Source organism: Protopterus annectens, chromosome 8.part1 (assembly GCF_019279795.1).
Source record: "Protopterus annectens isolate FY-2018-M chromosome 8.part1, PAN1.0, whole genome shotgun sequence".
NCBI classification, from domain to species: Eukaryota; Metazoa; Chordata; order Ceratodontiformes; family Protopteridae; genus Protopterus; species Protopterus annectens.
This window is the reverse complement of record NC_056742.1, coordinates 173,187,895-173,207,543: the sequence shown is the minus strand read 5'-3', so window position 1 is coordinate 173,207,543 and position 19,649 is coordinate 173,187,895. Positions and strand designations below refer to the sequence as shown.

At 38.3% G+C, this 19,649-nt stretch overlaps 1 protein-coding gene across 1 annotated transcript in view; it reads left to right on the top strand.

Annotated features, from left to right (window-relative positions):
* Window positions 1-13,889: 13,889 nt before the first annotated feature.
* LOC122810271 overlaps window positions 13,890-19,649 on the top strand; it is a 1,074,540-nt gene continuing 1,068,780 nt past the window's right edge. The window contains exon 1 of the mRNA XM_044081807.1: window positions 13,890-15,224. Within this exon, the coding sequence (XP_043937742.1) occupies window positions 14,712-15,224 (513 nt within the window). The 5' untranslated portion in view covers window positions 13,890-14,711. The remainder of the gene's footprint in view (window positions 15,225-19,649) is intronic.

Genomic DNA, 19,649 nt, shown 5'->3' with positions numbered 1-19,649 from the left:
ATTTGAGTTTATAAATTCTAGGAACCTTCTGAATGCTCTGTGATATATTTTATGCCTTACATTTGAAATATATTTACTTGTTAACTGCATTTTTTATTGATACCCAGAAGAGTAATGTGTATCCCAGTCTTACACACACACACACACATTCACCTCAGGGAAATGGGAGGAATTCCATTTTACCTACTACATGTTTTTGAGATACTTTTGTCAACCAGACCACAAAGGCAGACAGAAAAACAGACACACACACAGATAGAGAGGGCATGCAGACTCCACATAGCCAAGAAGTCAACCAGTGCAAAGTACTAGGAGATGGTGGTGCTACTCACTGCATCACAGTGGCAATGAACAATTACTTTCACACATCCTCTTCCTGCCAAATCACCAAAGCTAGCCACCTATCATGTGTAAGGTCTGTTTGTAATGGTAAGTGAAGAAAATATGGTCAGATTGTTACTTTTAAATACACTGCATCTACTGTCTGCTTTCCTCCCCACACGCACACAAGCATAATGGCATATGAAATTTGTGTTAGAAAGTGAAATAAATTATATTCAGCTTGTTATGCTTACATTACAGTGTGCGTACACATAAGCCATAACAATACTAGTTTTGCACTTATTTCAGCAAATTGCAATACACTGTACAACAGTGGTCCATATCAGTAATTGTTGTTTAGCAGTCATCAAACAGCAGCAGGGGAAATTTACTTTTATTTATCTCTTTGAGGAGTAAGTCATACCTGTCATTGGTCCTGATTTTACAGATAATCCCTAATCTTGCCTCATAATTTTGCTCTGTCCCTCATAAAAAGTTTGATTTGCTGTTATTGTAGTACCCCACATGGATGCCCATTATTAAGTCCCACCCAAAACCCGGTGACGTGTAGAGATATCTAATGAATATTCATTGGGGTGTCCTCACCAGCCTCACAAATATTTATCAAGTATTCACATGTTGCATTATTTTTATCAGATATTACCATGCTGATTCAGGGAAATAAACATTGATTTTTAAAATTCATTTTAATGGACCAGCACTATAATGTAACAGACTACTGAAGGAAGAGCACTATAACTACATTAATTGTAAAGGAACAGCTATAGCTCAACCTCTTAGCACAAAAAAAGGTACTTTTCCATTAACGGGGCAGCAGGGAAAATGTGCAGTTGATGTGTACATACGGTTTATAGATTCCAGGCCGTTCACTTTTTCTATAAGGTAATTTATGTAGACGGATAGTACTGCAAATTCTACCCATTTTTTATTCTGCAAATTCTTCCCAGTTAACGGAAAAGTACCAAAAAAATCTAGACAAAGCCAAAAATAGTGAGGGAACAAAGCCCCAAAAATAGGAGCAACTTTTAAATATTTGCTTTCACAAACTTAGAAAACTGCTAGAATAAAATGTCTTATGTTATCATGCATTTTCTGAGGGTATGAAGTCTGAAACTCAAATGCCTGTCATTATTTAGTAAATTACATCCTCACTGATCTGCCACAAAAATCCTGAAAACCACAAATTTCATGAGGAACAGACCAAAATTATGAGAAAAAAATATGGAAGTTCTGTGAAAATCTGGACGGTTGAGAGTTATGGTAACAGCACTATAGAAGCTGATGGACTACTGGAGGAACAGCACTATAAATACATTAAAGGAACAGCAGTATTGCACTCCATAGCTGTTTTGATACTTTGTGAAATTCTCAAGTTTGAAAAAACAAACCTTGTTTCTCACCTGACTTTTACACTATTTGCAATGTGGAGTAAAAAATAAATAAATAAAACAAAACATGTAAGATGTCTTTGATTATTGAATACCATCAGGTGTGTTTGACTTTGCAAACACTCTTGGGTTGCATTCATTACGTATGCAATGACTAAATAAATCTGACTAGTTCTCTTAGATATTAAGCCTAGAAAACAGTGATGAATACAAACATACCACTGAACCTCGTGTGGGTGGCGGGGTGTTCATAGGATTGCCACCTATCCATTTTTTTCTGGACTATATGGAACTCAAACTGATTGTCCAGTAGTCCAGAAAATACTGTACAAACTCCATTATTCTGATTCAAAAAAAAAAAAGAAAAAGAAACAAACCAGAGTTTCTTAAACTGGTGAATTTACTATCATCTCAAACAGGAAAAGAGGGTGTTCCCCCTCCTCTGCAAGCAGTAAAATGGTTAAATACCATATCTCTCTTTCTTCACACCCCCCAAAGGAGTCTCACAGAGTTTCATCCTTGGCCCTTTACTCTAATATTTTTACAAACAACCTGCACACTTCCTCATCCCTAGGAACACTCAAACAATATGCAGATAACTCTATCATCTGCACCTTTCCGTCTCTTTCAACTTCTTTCCAACATGCAACAAATCTTCACTGCCATTGAAACCTGGCTCACTAACTCTCAGCTCTTTCTCAACCCTACAAAAAACAAACTCCTACTCTTTATGCCAAAAAAATCACTCTCTTGAAATAAACCAGTTTAAAATCCATTCCGCAGACAACACCATTATCAAAATACTCAAGCACACAAAACTGCTAGGAGTTACTGACAGTCAACTTAAGTCTGATCTCCACATCCAGCATAACATTAAGAAAACCCATTATAAAGTAGGCATCCTTTATAGGAACAAACTCTTCCTGAACTCATCGACCAGAGTCATCCTCACCAAAATCTTCCTCCTACCCTTCCTACTATATGGCACCGTAATTCTCACAACCTACAGTCTGCCATCAGACCAAAATGAAATGTTGCTACAACAAAGTGGCCAAGTTTACCGCTAACTCACAGACCAACATGCATCACTGTAGAGAATTACATATGCTACAATGGCTCAAACTCACTAACCACCTACATTACATCCAGCTCTTAGCCTTGCACATCATCATTCATAAACGCTTGGCATGCCCAGCCCCGAGTCATATAGTAAATCTCCCGATAACCACAAGGGCTATTCAGTGACAGCTGGTGACTTCAAATCAAAGGGGGGCTGCAGGATACAGCTGAATGGGTGGGGTCAATGGGAAGTGGTGCAGCCAACTAGAAAGGGGAGGAGCTATGCTCAAAACCACAAAAACTGTAAGTTTAATTAAATATGCTGCCCTGGGTGCCAAACAGTCATTATGAGAGTCCAATCAAGACAAAATGAAGTGTAGAAGAAAAAAATATTTCAATGCATTGGCTGCATGACAGCTTACTTAATATCTAGATGGAAACAAGAAGGTTGTGAGGCATGAAAAAATAAATTACTTTTTAAATACATTACTGGAATGCCAGTCAAAATCAAGTATAAGAAAAACAAGCAGCACTCAACTCAAACCACGTCTCTTTGCACTGCAGTTCTAATTATAATTTATATTCAGCTCTATTAAAGTACCAAGTAACATGCTGAAAGTAGCAATCTCTGTGGTACCCCCACTTGTAAAAATGTTTATTATCCAAAAAAGGCCTGCCACCTGACAACAACTATCTACTTGTTTCATGGGGAAAACATGATCAAAGTAAAAAATGAAAAGCAAACAAGAAACAAGAGACATTGGTTAAAGGATTACTGCACAGGTTATGGACCACACATGATGGATTTGCATTCTGTTTAGTTTACAGGTAAAGCCTGCAAAGATGACTGCAAGTCTCCAACAAATATAATGAGCTTCTTAAAATAATGTAATCCTGTCCTTTATTACAAATACTGTCATATGCATTTCAATACCAAGGCTTATATGTTATCTAGTTATGTAAGTATTCTCTGCATGACAACAACAGAAAGGCTTTCAATGTTGGCAATTATTTAGCAGTTTTCTTATTAAAGCTTACTTGCATCTTAAGATCTCAGACAAGCTTACCTGATGGTCATTAAAGCATTGCAACTTAAACACAGAGCAACAGGCACTTTCTGAATAATAATAAGCATAAATCAACAGTATAAAAATATGACAGAAAGCAGAACATTCTGCAAAATCAAGGACAGATGAAAAGACATTGTATTACTTGTGTCTACCTTGGATGGGGGGATACTCTGCACAATTACATTGCATAACTGCTCCTTGACATGCTTGGACACATCCAGAGTCACTACATGGGGGAGTGGGGTGCAACAAGTATGTCACAATTTTAAATATCTCTGGCTGACTGTGATGGCCCTAACACATTTGTCATACCTCTCAACCTCATAGCAAGACATCTGGACAAAGCCATACATAGAAGTGGGACAAAGGCCCAAAAATAAGGACAACTTTTAAATATTGCTCTTAATAACTTAGAAAGATAATAGAATAGTAGGTCTTGCATTAGTATGAATTTTCTGAAGGGTATGAAATCTGAAATTCAAATGTCTGTCATTATTTTCTAACTTCAGTCTTTAATGATTTGCCACTAATTTGCCAAAAAAAACACAATTTTATGAACAATGGACCAAAAATGTGGTGCAAAAAGATAAAATAGCCACACAATACAGCTGGGAACCTGTCAAAGAAGGGACACCTTTTTAATATTAGTACTGCTAACTTAAGCAGCTGACAAAATAAAAGAATCTACATGCATTTTTGAAATAAAAGTAATATATAACTGTGATTATTACAGTTATTTATTAATTGTAAACCTTCTACGTTTTCTTCCAAAATTGCCATTTTGCGGAGGGATTATTAGTAGAAGAGCAACATTTTGAGCCAAAATTGGGGACAGTTGAGAGGTTTGGATATGCCTAATTCTATAAAGCAACTTATCTGCATATACCTCTCAACCTGTTAATGCAGGAAATCTGGACAAGGCCAAATATTAATATAAACAGTACTAAAAATTGCTCTTGTATAAACTGAGACAGTTGAGAGAATCTAACAAGTCTTGCTTTAGCATGCATTTTTCTGAAGGTTATGAAGTCTGAAACTCAGTGTCTGTCATTAATTAGTAACTTAATTCCTAAATGATTTGCCAGAAAACCACATATATTATAAGGAACAAGCCAAAAATAAGAAACAAATATCTATTCATTCTGTGAAAATCTGGAGAGTTGGGAGGTATAGTTCTGCCGGGGCTGTCTGACTTTGCCGACCTTCCTCCTCACAAAATCATGGTCGAATGGAGCCTCCCCCCTGAAGCCATTCCAATGAACCATTACTTGGCTATTTCACCCCATTTACCATAAACACTAATGTGCATGCTGCTTTACTTCTACAATGATCTGGACTTCATTTGAAAGTTTTAATTTGCATTTTACAGCACAAACACTAAGACATCTGCTAAACAAAGCAATACAGTCTCACAATGAAAATAGACAGCATTAAAACTTCTCTGCCCTTGAAACTCACATTCATTGAAACAGCATTGAAACCCAAATTCAAAGAAAATACATTTTGCCAGTGGCAGATAAAGATTAACTTTGGGCTGTTTTCAAATCATAGGCACCTTGCACACAAAACATACACGTGTTCTTTGACACACCTTCCTGTCTGTATTAAATTATATTCCTTTTACAATACAGCACAGTTGTTAGAGGACGTTTTAAATTTATTGTTTTGAACATTTTTCCAGTAAACAATGAAACAAAACGCAAGCACCAATAATGACAAAACTGCCCAATTCAGAACATTTTTGCAGTAAACAATGAAACAAAATGCATGCACCAATAATGACAAAACTGCCCAATTCAGAACATTTCCAACATAAAAGTCTACTCAGACTTCTGCAGTCCACCAGAATCAGTAAATATGCACAATCTCTGAAGAAATAAAAGTCATCTAAATAATTCCACATTAAAGAAATCTGTAACTAATGAAGAGGTTGCTGCTAGCAAACAACTTTATATTTCATTGTTTCATCTACAAATAAAGTGCCTGTTGCCCTTGAGGAATAAATTGCCTATATTACATTAAAAAAGTGATAAGCTAGTAATATTGCAATAGGGAATGGATGGCAAACTGATAACAGGTTCATAGTTACTAGGTATCTTCGCCAAAAAGGATTGTAGTATCCATCCCCTTTACAACACAGTACAGTATCAGCAATGCATCTACCGACTGTGGGAGTAGAACGCAGATCCTTCTGCATCAAAAGCAAGTACATTACCTGTTGTGCTATTAACAACGCAAGCAGACTCAGCATAAGCAACACTAAACTTTTGTTCCCCTGCAGCTCTCAGCAGTTGTTTGCTAACAGCAACCTCTTCATTAGTTACATTTTTCTTTAATTAAATTCTACTTGACACTCAGCTGTATCTCTGAACATTGCAGCACAAGAAATCTGGAAAAAGCCAAAATTTATTGGGGGGGGGACAAAAGTCCAAAAAACAGGGATACATTTTAAACATTGCTTGTATAATGTTTGAAAATTGCTAGAATAAAATGCTGTGTTACCACCATACATTTCACTGCCAAGTATTGAACCTAGGACCCTGTGCAAAACAGTCAGAGCAACATACCACTATCCCAAATTTGTTTTGTGAAAGAGAGGACGACTGAAACTTAAATGGCTACATTTAGTAAATACATTTCTCAACATAGCTGTCAACCTCTTAGCACAAAACACCTGAACAAAGCCAATAATGGGGGAATACAGCCCCCAAACATATTCAGTGAATTCAGTTCTCACCATAGCTCTCAACCTCTTAGCAAAAAACACATAGACAAAGCCAGTAATGGGGGAATACAGCCTTCAAACATATTCAGTGAATTCAGTTCTCATCATAGCTCTCAACCTTAGCACAAAAAAACTGGATGAAGCCAATAATGGGGGAATACAGTCCCACAAATAGGGACAAATTTCAAATACACATGTTATAAACTTAGAAAATTGCTAGAATAAAAGGTTTTGTGTTACCATGTACATTCTGAAGAATATAAAGTCTGAAATTCAAATGCTTGTTATTTTTATCTATTTAACATTTTTTAACCAGGAAAGTATAATTTGGAGCAAAAGCCAATGCACCCCAGACAAAAATCAAACCAGAGAACCTGTAGCTGTCAGGCAACAATGCTATCAGTGCACCACTGCATTACTGACTGTGTAAGGTAACAAAAATACAGAAACCACAGATCTTATGAGGAACAGAACAGAACACATACGAGACAAAAATCTGCATTTTTTTACAAATGGTGGTGGGTAGGGAATTCAGACCCTTGCCACCAATATACAGGGTTCAAGCCTGAGGTATTCTGTACCCACCAGCATGTTTTCTCTCTAGCCACCAGTATACAGCAACTGGGGCATTTTATATACACACACACCCCTTGTAATAATATACTTACATGGGTCCAGGGCCTTCCTTCCTGCATAGCTCCATATATCCACTTGCTAGGTTACCGCAAATCTGTGGTGACTTCCTTAATGCAAGAGCAGGCCAGTCTGCGGACATTGCAGTCCGACCCCTTTCCAGTCTATGAGTTGTAACTAACTGCATAGACATCTGGGATGCTCTTGACTGCTGTGTTTCTAATCCAGGCTGCTGCTGAATCAGTCCGGAGCTCTGCACATGCTCCAGACTGGTTCAGCAGCAGTCTGGATGTCGGAAATGCCAAAAGTGCACATTTAGTTTTTTTCTTCTTTCTTCTACAGCTGGGGTCTTTCTTTTATAGCTGGGGGGGCTGCAGTCCAATAGCACGGGCTGCCCCTGGGGCTATTATTAACCTAGAAGCCTTCAAAACCTCGCTAAAACAACATCTAAACAATACATGGCTATGGCCATGCTCAACTCCAGACTAAAGACTTATCTCACAGTATGTACCCTCAACTAACCTACTTCTGGCTAACTTAAGTTTTATATCTCTTCTCTCTAACTGACACAATCACCAAAAATACTGCTGACCTTTTAGCTAATCCCATCCCCTACAATCTTTCCTCATCTCTCAACTATGCTTCCTCTCTTCTATTATAATATATTGGCCACAGAACAGCTTATATTTCTATCAAGTGACAAGAAAGAACTCAAGAATTAGAGGCATCATCCTATGCAAGAATGTTAGTTTTCTATTCTCCTTGGTACTGAAGAAAAGTATCTATTTTTATATACTGCTGGACAATTTAATAATAGTACCCTGTATATGTAGTTTACATGCTATGGATGTATGTCTCTCCATTGGAATGTATGTTTCATGTATACTTCTGGATATATAGATTGTATCACTCTGTATATAAATGATTTGGATGTGTGTATCTCCCTATGATGTTAGACTACCTACTCACTGTATAAAACAGGAATTTAGTAAAATTTTATGTACATAATTTCTCTAAGAATTTGAAGCTTTTCTTCCTGGGCCTCTGCTGAAAAGGTGTTGTTTTGGATCCAGATGGAGTTTCCTGCAAACAAATATCAAATAAATAAATATAAATATGACATGACGATGATGTCACAAAATGGGTGGCAAGTGGTATGTCCTAAGTCCAGTTTTTGCCACAATAAAAGGTGGCAACCCTAGGTGTTTATAGAAATTAGCCATTCCACTAAAATAGTAATGTGAAAAGGATGATGCTGTGTGTTAATGTATCATAAGATTGCTCAGTGGGGAAAAGGACAAAACATTGTTTTCACAGCTGTTTCCACATAGCTTGTCCAATGAATGACATTATGATGACCCAACCTTTCCTTATTATGTAACTAATCATCTCTCAGAGCCAGCAAAGTCATGGCTCAAAAGACAGCTGAGCAGTTTTAAAATGCAATTTATAATATAATATATTGCAATTAGAAAAAAATGTGTGCTATGTCACTGAAAGTGGTAGAGCAGGCAAACATCCAAGGTTACTCATAAAATACAGATAATCTTGTTGATATCTGTAAAAAAAATCAACCAACATCCAATGTATGCATGACATCACTGGCAAATCTACATCAGTCAATCGTGTATCATCAGCATATGACATCACAGCTATTTGGCATGTCAGTCACACAGGCTATGCCCACTGCCATGTAGTCTGACCATGCGGGGTACTACAATACAATAACATAAATCATTCAAGATTACTGACAAGTGATAAACCCAGACATCAGAGTTTCATACTTCTTATTATCCAAAGATGCATGCTGATGCAAAATGTGTTAGTCTATTGATTTTTTTTAAGTAAATTAGAGTAATACTTAAAATATATTCCTGATTTCGGGCCTTTATTTTGCTATTATTTTGGCTTTGCCCCAGAATTCTTGAACAAAGAAGTTGAGAGTTATAAAAACTGGTGATGTCCTTACATTCACCACTGCAGTATTCATTACAAATGAGATTCCCTGCCATGAAGCCCATCGTCCATCCAGTTTACCAAACTCTACCATTGGTTTAAGGTATGCTGAACATCACCTAAATACTCCTTGCATAGCATAGGGCATAAAGATGACATTCAGGTGTACCATCCTCAGAACTTCTTTGCCGCCAGTCCGAACGCTGTTTTTAACTGTTGGTTTGTTACCTCCATCTGTTTTTTTGCTGTTTGTCGGCATTCTGGTGATTACCCCTTTTTACTGATGTCTTCACCATTGCAGATAAGTACCCAGTTAGGTTTTTTTGTTCTTTTTCTGATTTGTTTGTGCTGTTTGGGGGGGTTAATGTCATCCAGGAAGGGTAAATGCCAGTGCGGGAGATTGATTTCCCATAAAGATTATCACAATAAGTGTCTTTTTTGCCTAGGAGCTACTCACAACCATATATCTTGTTCAATTTGTCAGGCGTTTGTCCCTAAAACTCTTCGTAGTAGCCTTTCTTCCCTTTCATTGTATCATGAGAACTAGCATCTTAAGCTTCTTGCTAAAGATACTATGGATGGACCTTGCTGCTCTGAGGGTCAGCCATCAGGGAAGAAGAAGGCGCAAAAGGTAAGATTGGAATATTCTACTGTCCAGCTGTTGGGAGTTTCTCCCAAGGTTATTACAAACCTGGAGACTCACCTGGTTGTATTGTCAGATTCCTCTGCTGCATCTGGGTTGGAGGCCAGTGAGTAGCTGGTGGGCAGCACATACGATGAGGTTGCAGGCATCCATTTTGGGTATTCAGGGGGAAAACTACAGTTGATTGTTTCTGAGGGGTCTAGGGGGGTTCTACAGTTTTTTTTTAGGCAAGAAGTTCCTACTACAGTTGTGGAATGCCCTCCTAACTCAGTGCCTTCTCAGGCTTCTAGGACAGATGTCCCCTTAAAAAAGTAACAGAAAACTATTATGTTTCCTCTGCTTCGAGGGATCCACAAAGTGAGAGGCAAGCCTTTTCCCAGAGGTTATTTAATGCTTTACTGTCATTAAGGCCTCCTCAATGGGTTTTGGTTACTGCTCCTCCTCGGTCCTCTTCTTCCTCTAAAAGGCCCAGAGATCTGAATTCTTTTGAGGAAGAGTTGGATTCTGCTGAAGGAACCCTTGCTTATTCTACCCAGATTCCTTCTTCTTTAGACTACAGGTCTGAGGAGGAGGACTCTCTTACTCTAGATAATCCTTCTGAGGAAATTTCCTTTGGGGACCCCATCTCTACGATGATGGAAATTTTTCAAGTGGGATTGTGCCAGATTTCAGATAACCATAAGAGGTACTATAAGTTACTGCAGATGGAATCTCCTAAACCTGCGGCCATTCTTCCTGTCTTGGCTGCTTTATTGGATGTTTTTTTCAATGCCTCTAAAGTGCAGGATTCTCTGACCCCTGCTTGCATGAAGTCTGATAGGCACCTGTGTGAGTATTGTTCCTTTTTCCTTAAATGTCCTGCTGCTGACCCCTCTGTGGTGTCTGTAGTCTCTGATAAGCCATCTCAATTGCTTTCTTCGTCCAAGTTACTGCCTTCTGACAAGGCCAATGGAATTATGGATAGGCTTGGTAAGAAGATTTATACTTCAGCTACCCACCCTAGCTTTTAGGGCTAATAATTATCAGACCCATTTCTCTAGGTAGATGTTGGCTCTTCTTTCTCTGGCTTGTCAGCTTTTTTCTGATCTTCTAGACTCAGAGTAAATCTTCTGCTATTTCCTTGTTAGGGACTTCCTGTCAAGTAGTTAGTCATTCTATCAAATGTAGTTATGATGCACCAAATGTTTCTTCTAGGGCTGCTGCTTTTGGTTCAGTTCTGAGGAGGTATTCTTGGCTTAGGCTTCAAACTTTGCCCAATGATATTAAGGCTATGTTGATGGATGCTCCTCTGGATACTAAACTTTTGTTTGCCGAGGTGGGTTTTATTTAAATCTCTTCAGAACAAGGAGAATGCTTTACAGGAGCTTAAACATGTCTTTGTTTCTCCTGTGCCTATATTTCAGCGAAACTACCCTTGTAAGACTGCCTTTGCTCATATGCAATCTCGCCCTCCCTTCTAAAGGTAAAAAGGGTGGTAAACAGACTCCTCTTGCTAAGGCCACTCAAACTTCAGGGATTCTAAAGCCTTCCTTTCCTGACAAACCAATTGCTGTCTGATTATCCACTTGTTCTTAGCCACATTCCTCGCTCTCTTCTTGTTTGGCTCTAAATCACACAGGATTCTTGGGTTCTGTCAATTATTTGGCAGGGGTACTTCATGGTCTGGATTTCCTGTCCACCTTTTATGGGCATTTCTCAGCCTCAACTCAGGAACAACTTCCTTTTTTCCCCAGAGATTCTTTGAGATCTCTTGTCTCAGTGTACTATTCAAGAGGTGCATATGTCCCAAAGGGGGAAGGGGTTTTATTCAAGAATGTTTTTAGTGCCCAGAAAGGAAGGTACTTGGAGACCTATTCTACACCTCTCTCATCTAAACACCTTTCTGAAGGTGCCTTCCTTTAGGCTGTTGTCCCTTCAGTCCCTTTTTCCTCTCTTGCTCCCTCAGGTCTTTCTGGTGTCTCTGGATCTCAAGGATGCTTATCTCCATATTCCAATCCATCTTCTTTTCGGGAGATTTTTGTATTTGTCTGTTGCCTCCTAGCATTTTCAGTTCTGTGCTTTGTCCTTTGGCTTTTCTACTGCCCCCAAGGGTACTCACCAAATGCCTCACTCCTGTGATTGCTTTTTGCAGGCTTCAATGGATCCACATATTTCCTTACTTGAGTGACCTGTTGATGTTTGTTTTACCATTTCTCGTCTTCAGAGCTTGGGGTTCATGATAAACTTCAAAAAGTCTTCCCTGACTCCTCCTCAGGATCATGTATTTCTGGGTTGCAGGATTCAGATGGTGCCAATGCTAGCATCCCTGCCTCCTCCAAATGCCTTAACTCTCATTTCTTACTTTCAAATTCTTCTTCCCCTGGAGTGCATTACAGCCAGGGAGTTTCTGAAAGCCCTGGGGTTCATGGCTTCTACCATTCTGATGCATCATCTGGCCAAACTCCACATGAGGAAGTTTCAGTGATTTCTGAAGTCAGTGTGGCTTCAGCATGCACATCATCTAGACTTTACAGTTCCTCTTCTCCTGTGTCTCAAGAAAGAACTTCTGTGATGGAGTCAGCAGTTGTCTCTGAATCCAGGATTCCCTTTCAGTCTCTCTTCCTTCTTAGGATCTGTTTATAGACGTTTCAGACGCGGAATGGGGAGCAATGTTTGGCTTCCCTAAGGGTTCAGGGAGTGTGAGTCATCTCAACAGAAGGAGCACATCAACATCAAAGACATGAGAGCTCTTATGCTGGCTCTTCATGCCTTTCATCCTCTCTCCTATCCGAGACTTCTCAAGGTATTCACAGACAATACCACAGTTATGTGGCATAACAAACAGGGGGAACAAGATCTTACCTTCTTTGCTGGCTGGCACTTCTGCTATGGGATCTGGCTATCAACTATCAAGAGACTTTTCAGGCAGTTTATATTCCTTCAGATCAGAACACTGTGGCAGACACTCTGAGCAGGCACTTCACTCAGTCCCATGAATGGATGCTTCACAGGAATGTTTCTGGATATTGTTCACCAGTGGGGTACTCCTCAAGTAGCTCTTTGCCTCTCTCTGAATAGACAACTTCCTCTGTTCTGTGCTAGAGTTCCAGGTCCTCTGGTATGGAAGGTGGTTGCCATCTCATTTTCTTGGAAAGGGATGTTTCTTAATGCATTCCTCCACTTACTCTCATTTTGAGACTGTTCAAGATTCAACAGGATGCTCTCAAAATCTTAGTAACTCCCTTTTCGCTGCAACAGCACTGGTTTCCTGCTATTTTGAAACTTGCTGGGGGCCCCCAAAAATGCTAGCGCCTATCTTGCTTATGTTTACTCGCCGATCATCTTTATTGTAATGTTATAGCCCTGTTTCGGTTAAAGAGCATAATCAGAAAATGAATAGACTTTTGCCTCATTTTCCCCAGTCGGCAGCAGCTTTTATGGGGTCCCAACACAGACAAGGAAGACCTCTCCACTTCAACTACCACAGGATTCGCTGGTGCCTAAAATCGGCTATGGCTGTTGCAATGCTTCCAGCCAGTTCCATCACTTTCTAAGTCACGTTTCTATCATTAAGGGACAATAAACAGCGCGCAGCGAAATAGCAGCAGGAGATACTTCATATACTAGCTCCAAAACAGTGGGAAAGCAGTTTACCCACATTTCTGTACAAACTGCACTGTAAAAATCCTAACAGACAAAAATCCAAACAATGACCAGTTGACCACTTTATTTATTTTCATTACAGGTCATCCGTTAACAGACCCTACTTCGTCGTAAGAAACAGTTTCAGGTTTAGCTCATTTCTTAATAACGCAGGTAACCTTTAGGATAGAAAAAAATAAGTTCAGTTTTAAAGTAGCTGTTAATAGCTTTAATTAACTCACACATATTAAATAACGTGGTGAGTAACTTCATACTCTTTCATTTAAGAGTTAAATGTAATACCTGCGTGCGACGATTAACATAATAAAGCTCATCTGCGTGTGTCCCAAACTTTTGCAGCGCGCGCCAGTTGCGTCAGATATTTGCATTAGGGCGCGTGTTAATCAAAAGTTATTGCGGATAAGTGTCGCAGGTGTTTGCATCAGGGCGCGTGTTAATCAAAAGTTACTGAGGCTAGGTGTCTGCAAATACGGTTGCCTACAGCCGGCGTCCAGTCACCTGGTCTCTTTTGCCTTTTAGCCGGTTTTCTCGATTCTTGGAAAGCATTATCAATTGCTCAACACACGCTCTTCTCTGCTTCCCCTTTTCACGTTGCCTAGTAGTGAACAAACCACTCAGCTCTCCTCTCTAGAGGATGAAACGTGGTTTAAGAAGGCAGTATTATGCTCCCACTAATGAGGGATTTTCGTCACGCAGCTGCAGTCAGCAGTAAAAGGTTCTAGGTTACTCCTTCGCGTAAACTAAAGGATAAATGTACAACAGTGAAAGTTTCCGAATATTTGAGTAATGTCAGATTAACAAGGGACTGTTGCAGACTCAACGGGTCTCCTACTCACCTTAGAACCACTTTTGTCAAGAATAATCATAATTCATCTATTTTCCACTATCCGAAAATGAGTTCTGGTCGTTGGCAACTATAGCTTAAATAATTCTTTTAGCAGCGACGGATGTTGTTATGCTGTTTTACCTAGTATCACAATATTTCAGTTATAGAAGTACCATCCCGTATGGATAAGGATATCACAGCACATTTACAGAAGCAGAGAAGAATAGCCGTGACTGCGGCACAATAACACAGGTACCCATTGTAGTAACGGCAATGCACGGAGAGACGGTGGCAATTAGCAAAACTAATCTTGAGAGTCTAAGGACTTGGCAGAAAAGCAACGCCCGATACTTAAAGTGACGCCTGCTTATGGAGGATATGCGGAAGCGATCCACGGTATGCAAGCAGAGTCAGCTCTACGCGAGGAATGTGGTTTCAAATGTTACTGACTGACTGCCCGTGCACCTTGGTTATGGAAAAAGAGGACGGACGGCAGATGAACAGTGCAGAAGAGAAGTATGAAACTTTGGCTTTTGATGCAGCTCTCAGTACTTTGGTGGCAGTGCTGGTCTATGTTGCACTAAAGGTAACTTTGGATGGTATCCGTCAGTGGAGAGCACGGGTGTCGGTTCTGATTATTGGTACCGGTCCGGTTGGGTTAACGTCTGCTTTGGTAGCTGTCCGTTCCGGGAAGGTGCTGAAACTAACTCTGTTGGACGAACGCTATAGGACAGCACTTCTTTGCAGACCCCAACAGATCGCTTTGGATCCCCGCAGTGTGAAGTTCCTTCTAAGCTTAGGAGTTGATTTTGATAATATGGAGGGCTGTTGGCACAATGAACATTTTTTCACTAGGATCGGTGTCTTTCAAGAGCACCTTTTAAGCATCTTGGAGCAAAAGAAACAGACCATGAATATACAGATAAAACTTGGTACTAAGGTAAGTGTGGACATGGGATGACAGAGCATGAAGCTGCAATATAGGTCTTAACTTGTAAAGATTATTGGCGTGCGTGTGTGTTTTGGGGGAGATGGGCACAAGGCTTGATTAATAAGTCTGCTGCATTAGGTTTTTATTAGACACTGCCCGATACTGTGTTATGACCAACACGTTCAAGTACGGTGAGTGTATAGCACCTAAAGCTGCAATACTTCTGTGTTCACAGCTTGTGTATACATAGTATATTTTTCTACTTCCCTCGCTATTTATTCCCGAGTTATTTTAAACCCCATTTGATAATCTTGTAGGATATACGATGACAGAGTATCACACCAGCGAAACAGTGTGTTAGTTTCTTTATAGGATGACAATCCAAATATGAACCGGAGACTGAGCAAATTTGTTTCTATTCGGTGTATATTTATTTTATTACTTCTGGCATGATCATTGTTTAAGATATAATGGAAATGTTGCATTCTACCGCAAAGCCTAATAGTATCTATGCTTATTGGTGGTTAATTGTAATTATTATTTTAAGTATTTAAGTCTTTGCAAATGTAATTACATGATTAAAGTTTTCTGACACTGTGGCCCCAATCTACTTAGTGTACTTAAGTCGCATGAAATGATACTAAAGCTGTATTAGGAGACTCTTCTTTTTGTTTGGCAGTTTATTTGTGCATAAAGCCTCCTTCAGAAAAAAAGGCTGGATTGGCAATATCGATGTAAGGATTTTGTTATCAAATAACAAATGCATTGCCTATAACCTGCTGTCAACACTGAAAAGTGAAATTTTAAACAAGACGAAAACGAGTCAAAATTGTGAATGTATAAAGCTGTGAAAAAATGGTATAGAGGCCAGCCTAAACAGTTCCTCTTCCCTGTGCTAGTCTTCCTACTTGTCCTTAGGACTGGCATTCATTTCATGAGAACTTAAAACAGTTGCATTTGTCTTTATTGCTAAAAAGGGGGCAACAGCATGAGATGGGCTTGGTGTTGAAATATCTTCCTATTTATGTCAACTATGGACCAATTTTAATTGTGTACTACAAAATAAGTATCACAAAAATATAGTTAATACAGGAAACGGAGAGTTATCTTGCATAAATGTTTGTTATGTACAATCTCATTTTCATTCAGTTTAATTATTTTCATAGCACAAAGTATGTCAATTATATTGTGTCCTTTTTTGTGGCAGTGTAAACTAATGCATGTTCCTCCAGCAGAAGTATAAATGCAGCATAAATTGCATGATGGTTGTGCATATTGTTATTTTAAGGGACAATTTGTTAGTCCTTTTGCTGTTCACTAAGGCTACTGTCTGAATGTATCTTTTAGAACTCACATTTATGGTACTGCAACTTTTATCTTTAATTGATTCATTTACCTTATGCTGTCTGAGCCCAAGATATGTCAACTCCCCACATGTAGGCAAACATCAATAGTATAATACATCCCAGGTTGAAAGAGACAGATGAAGCTGTAGTAGATATTTTGCTTCCATCAACAATGTAGCAAAAGCTGATTAGGGGCTGTAACTGCATTTTCATATTGGTGATGAAAGCACACACTATTAGATAAAGTGTATCATTTACATTAGTAATAATTGCAAAATGAAATTAGTTGGTGTTTTGTATGTTTCAAGGTATAGTAAAGTAGGTAATACTACTAAGATTTCAGTACAATAGCTATATAATGTGAGTAAAATTATATAAAAATGCATAATATTGTTCTGTTGCAAGATAGTCAACTTTTAATGCATAATATCATACAATTATTATTCAATACATGTTGACTAAGTTTTTTCAGTTGGCTTGCTTGTTTGCATTTACTGCTACTGAGCTGTGCTTCCCCATATCTGATATGTAGGAAAATCATATTAAGCAGACGCCATTGTTAATCTTATTTCAGTTGAGTTGTATACTTCCACCATCCTACATAACATCTTTCATTATCAACAATAGCAACAGTTTTCTGACAATAAAACTAATGACCAAGTAAATTTACCCCAAAATGGAGCATCCATTTCATTGTGAAGAAAATTACAATAAATCCATGGGCACATAAGCACTCCTGCATGATTTTTGTAGAAAACATGCTCTGGTTTTGGCCAGATAAGAAATTTGACATACATTGTTCACATTGTATAATCGGATAAAAAGTAATCATACTGTTAGCATGATACAGAGAGAGAAAATCCTGACTGACCCAATTGGCCTGGGATCAGCTATACTCGAGTACTGGACAAGTCCCTGTAGAGGATGCTGGTAAGCAACTGATGGTATCTTGGTCATCCTGGAAAGAAGGGTGAGGGTGAGCTGGACTGAATATGCATGGTTTACTTGACATTTGAGGGTCAGCTGGCGTGAAATATAAAATAATTACATTACTAAAATATAAAATAATTACATTATTCAACTTTTAAGAGAGAGCATGACCACAAAACTAAGGGTAGATTTACAGTTTTGTGATATTTAGGTTTTCTTGAATGAATAGAACTAACTAATTCAATTAACTTCATGTAGTTCCTAAAATTTAGATGTTACTGTTCCATAGAACTCTCTATATTTTTCTAATGTATTTTTAAACAAATGTTTGTCTCCTACACATTTAACATGGAATAAAGGCAATGAAAGAAATGCTGTGTTGGTCCACTAACAGAAGACACAGACACTGAACTGAAATGTAATATAAGACATTTTCTTTTGTACAGGTAAAATGTGATTTAATTATTAACACGTTTCAGTATTATAGCTAATATAATGTTTGTAGCTTTATAATACACTACTCATTGTGGTGTTTACTCTTTCCATACAACCATAACAAACAGCTGAAGGCTCACTCCCACTACAAACCTCTCAATCTCTTAAAGCAAGAAATCTGGATGAAGCCTAAAATAAGGGGGGACAAAGACCTAAAAAGGGACACATTTTAAATTTTGTTCTTACAAGCTTAGAAAGTTGTTAGAATTACAGTATTTGTGTTAGTATGCATTTTCTGAAGGATATGAAGTCTGAAACTGAAATTTATGTCATTACTAAGTGATTTGCCTATAAAGCACAGATATTGTGAGGAACAAACCAAAAATATGAGACAACAGTCTGGGCATTCTGTGGAAATTTGGACAGTTGAGAGGTATGTGTGCATATTGTCCAAGTAAATGGGCACTTATCCCCAGGAAAACAGATGTCAATAACTGCACTTTTTTACATGACAAAGTGTATGCTTCTGCATCCTATAGATTCCTTTATTTTTTTTCTACTTGTTTTCTTTCCAGTATAATAACACTTCTACCAACGGTGTTCCACACATTTTAATCTCATTTTCCTGAGAAAATAGATGTTGCCTTCTGTAGCTCTCTCCCTAAAACCCGGACATGTATTATTTATATATACTTCAACATACTTTAAACTTTCTACAAAGTCACTCAGTATATGTGGTGTACAGTTTTTTCTCAATATAATATTGCCTGTATAAGCCATCATCACAGATATTTTTATATTTTTATCTACTTATCTTCAGGAAAATGTTTCTGCTTGCCCATTCTTTGAAGCCATGCAATACAAATTAAATAATAAAGGGCTTATAATGTATCCTTTTAATTTTTCATCTGGAATTCCTTTCTTAGCCATTTGCTAATACTATATCATACAAGTTCTCATACATGTCATCTGTAAATTTCAGAAATTTCTTCCTAAGTTCATACTTTGCCAATGTATTTCTCAACCAAACTGTGGTTATGGCCCACACTGTTATAGGTATTAGACACATTAGAAGCCATTGTTAAAGCCCACATCTTCTCCATACTGATTGTGTCCACTTGGTTCCCTAATGCCAATACCATTTTTTTTTCACATCCTTAAACTATATTTTACCAAAAGCCTCATATTCGGGCATACTATAAACTGTTGTTCAGAGCCTATTCTGTAAAATTGTTAGTTGTTGTAATTAATTTAATATATTGTTAATTAAATTTTCTTTCTGTAATATAGGTCACAACATATGCCTTTATTCCTTAAACATGTTTTATACCACTGATTTTAAACTTTCAAAAAAAAAAAATCTGCAACAGCTGTATTGGCTGTGAGACTAGAAGGGGTTAAGAGATTTACCAGTAGTACCACAGATACTGCAGTGTGGTGTGTAGTGCCCCTCTGTTCCACCTTACTCATGACTGCTAGCCCTAAGCCTAAACTTGCATCTGACTCCTTTCCCTAATAGTACCACTACACAAGACACGAGTCAGATGCACACACAACATTCTAGAACTATCAGCTTACCGTATTCTAACCCAACCTAAGTACATGCTCACAAGCTATACCTCACATTACTTAACCTTGGTCCAACCCAATGATTTGCTGTTATCCTCATTCCTACATTTACCACTACTGAACTCAGATTTACTCTATATAGTTTTCACACACG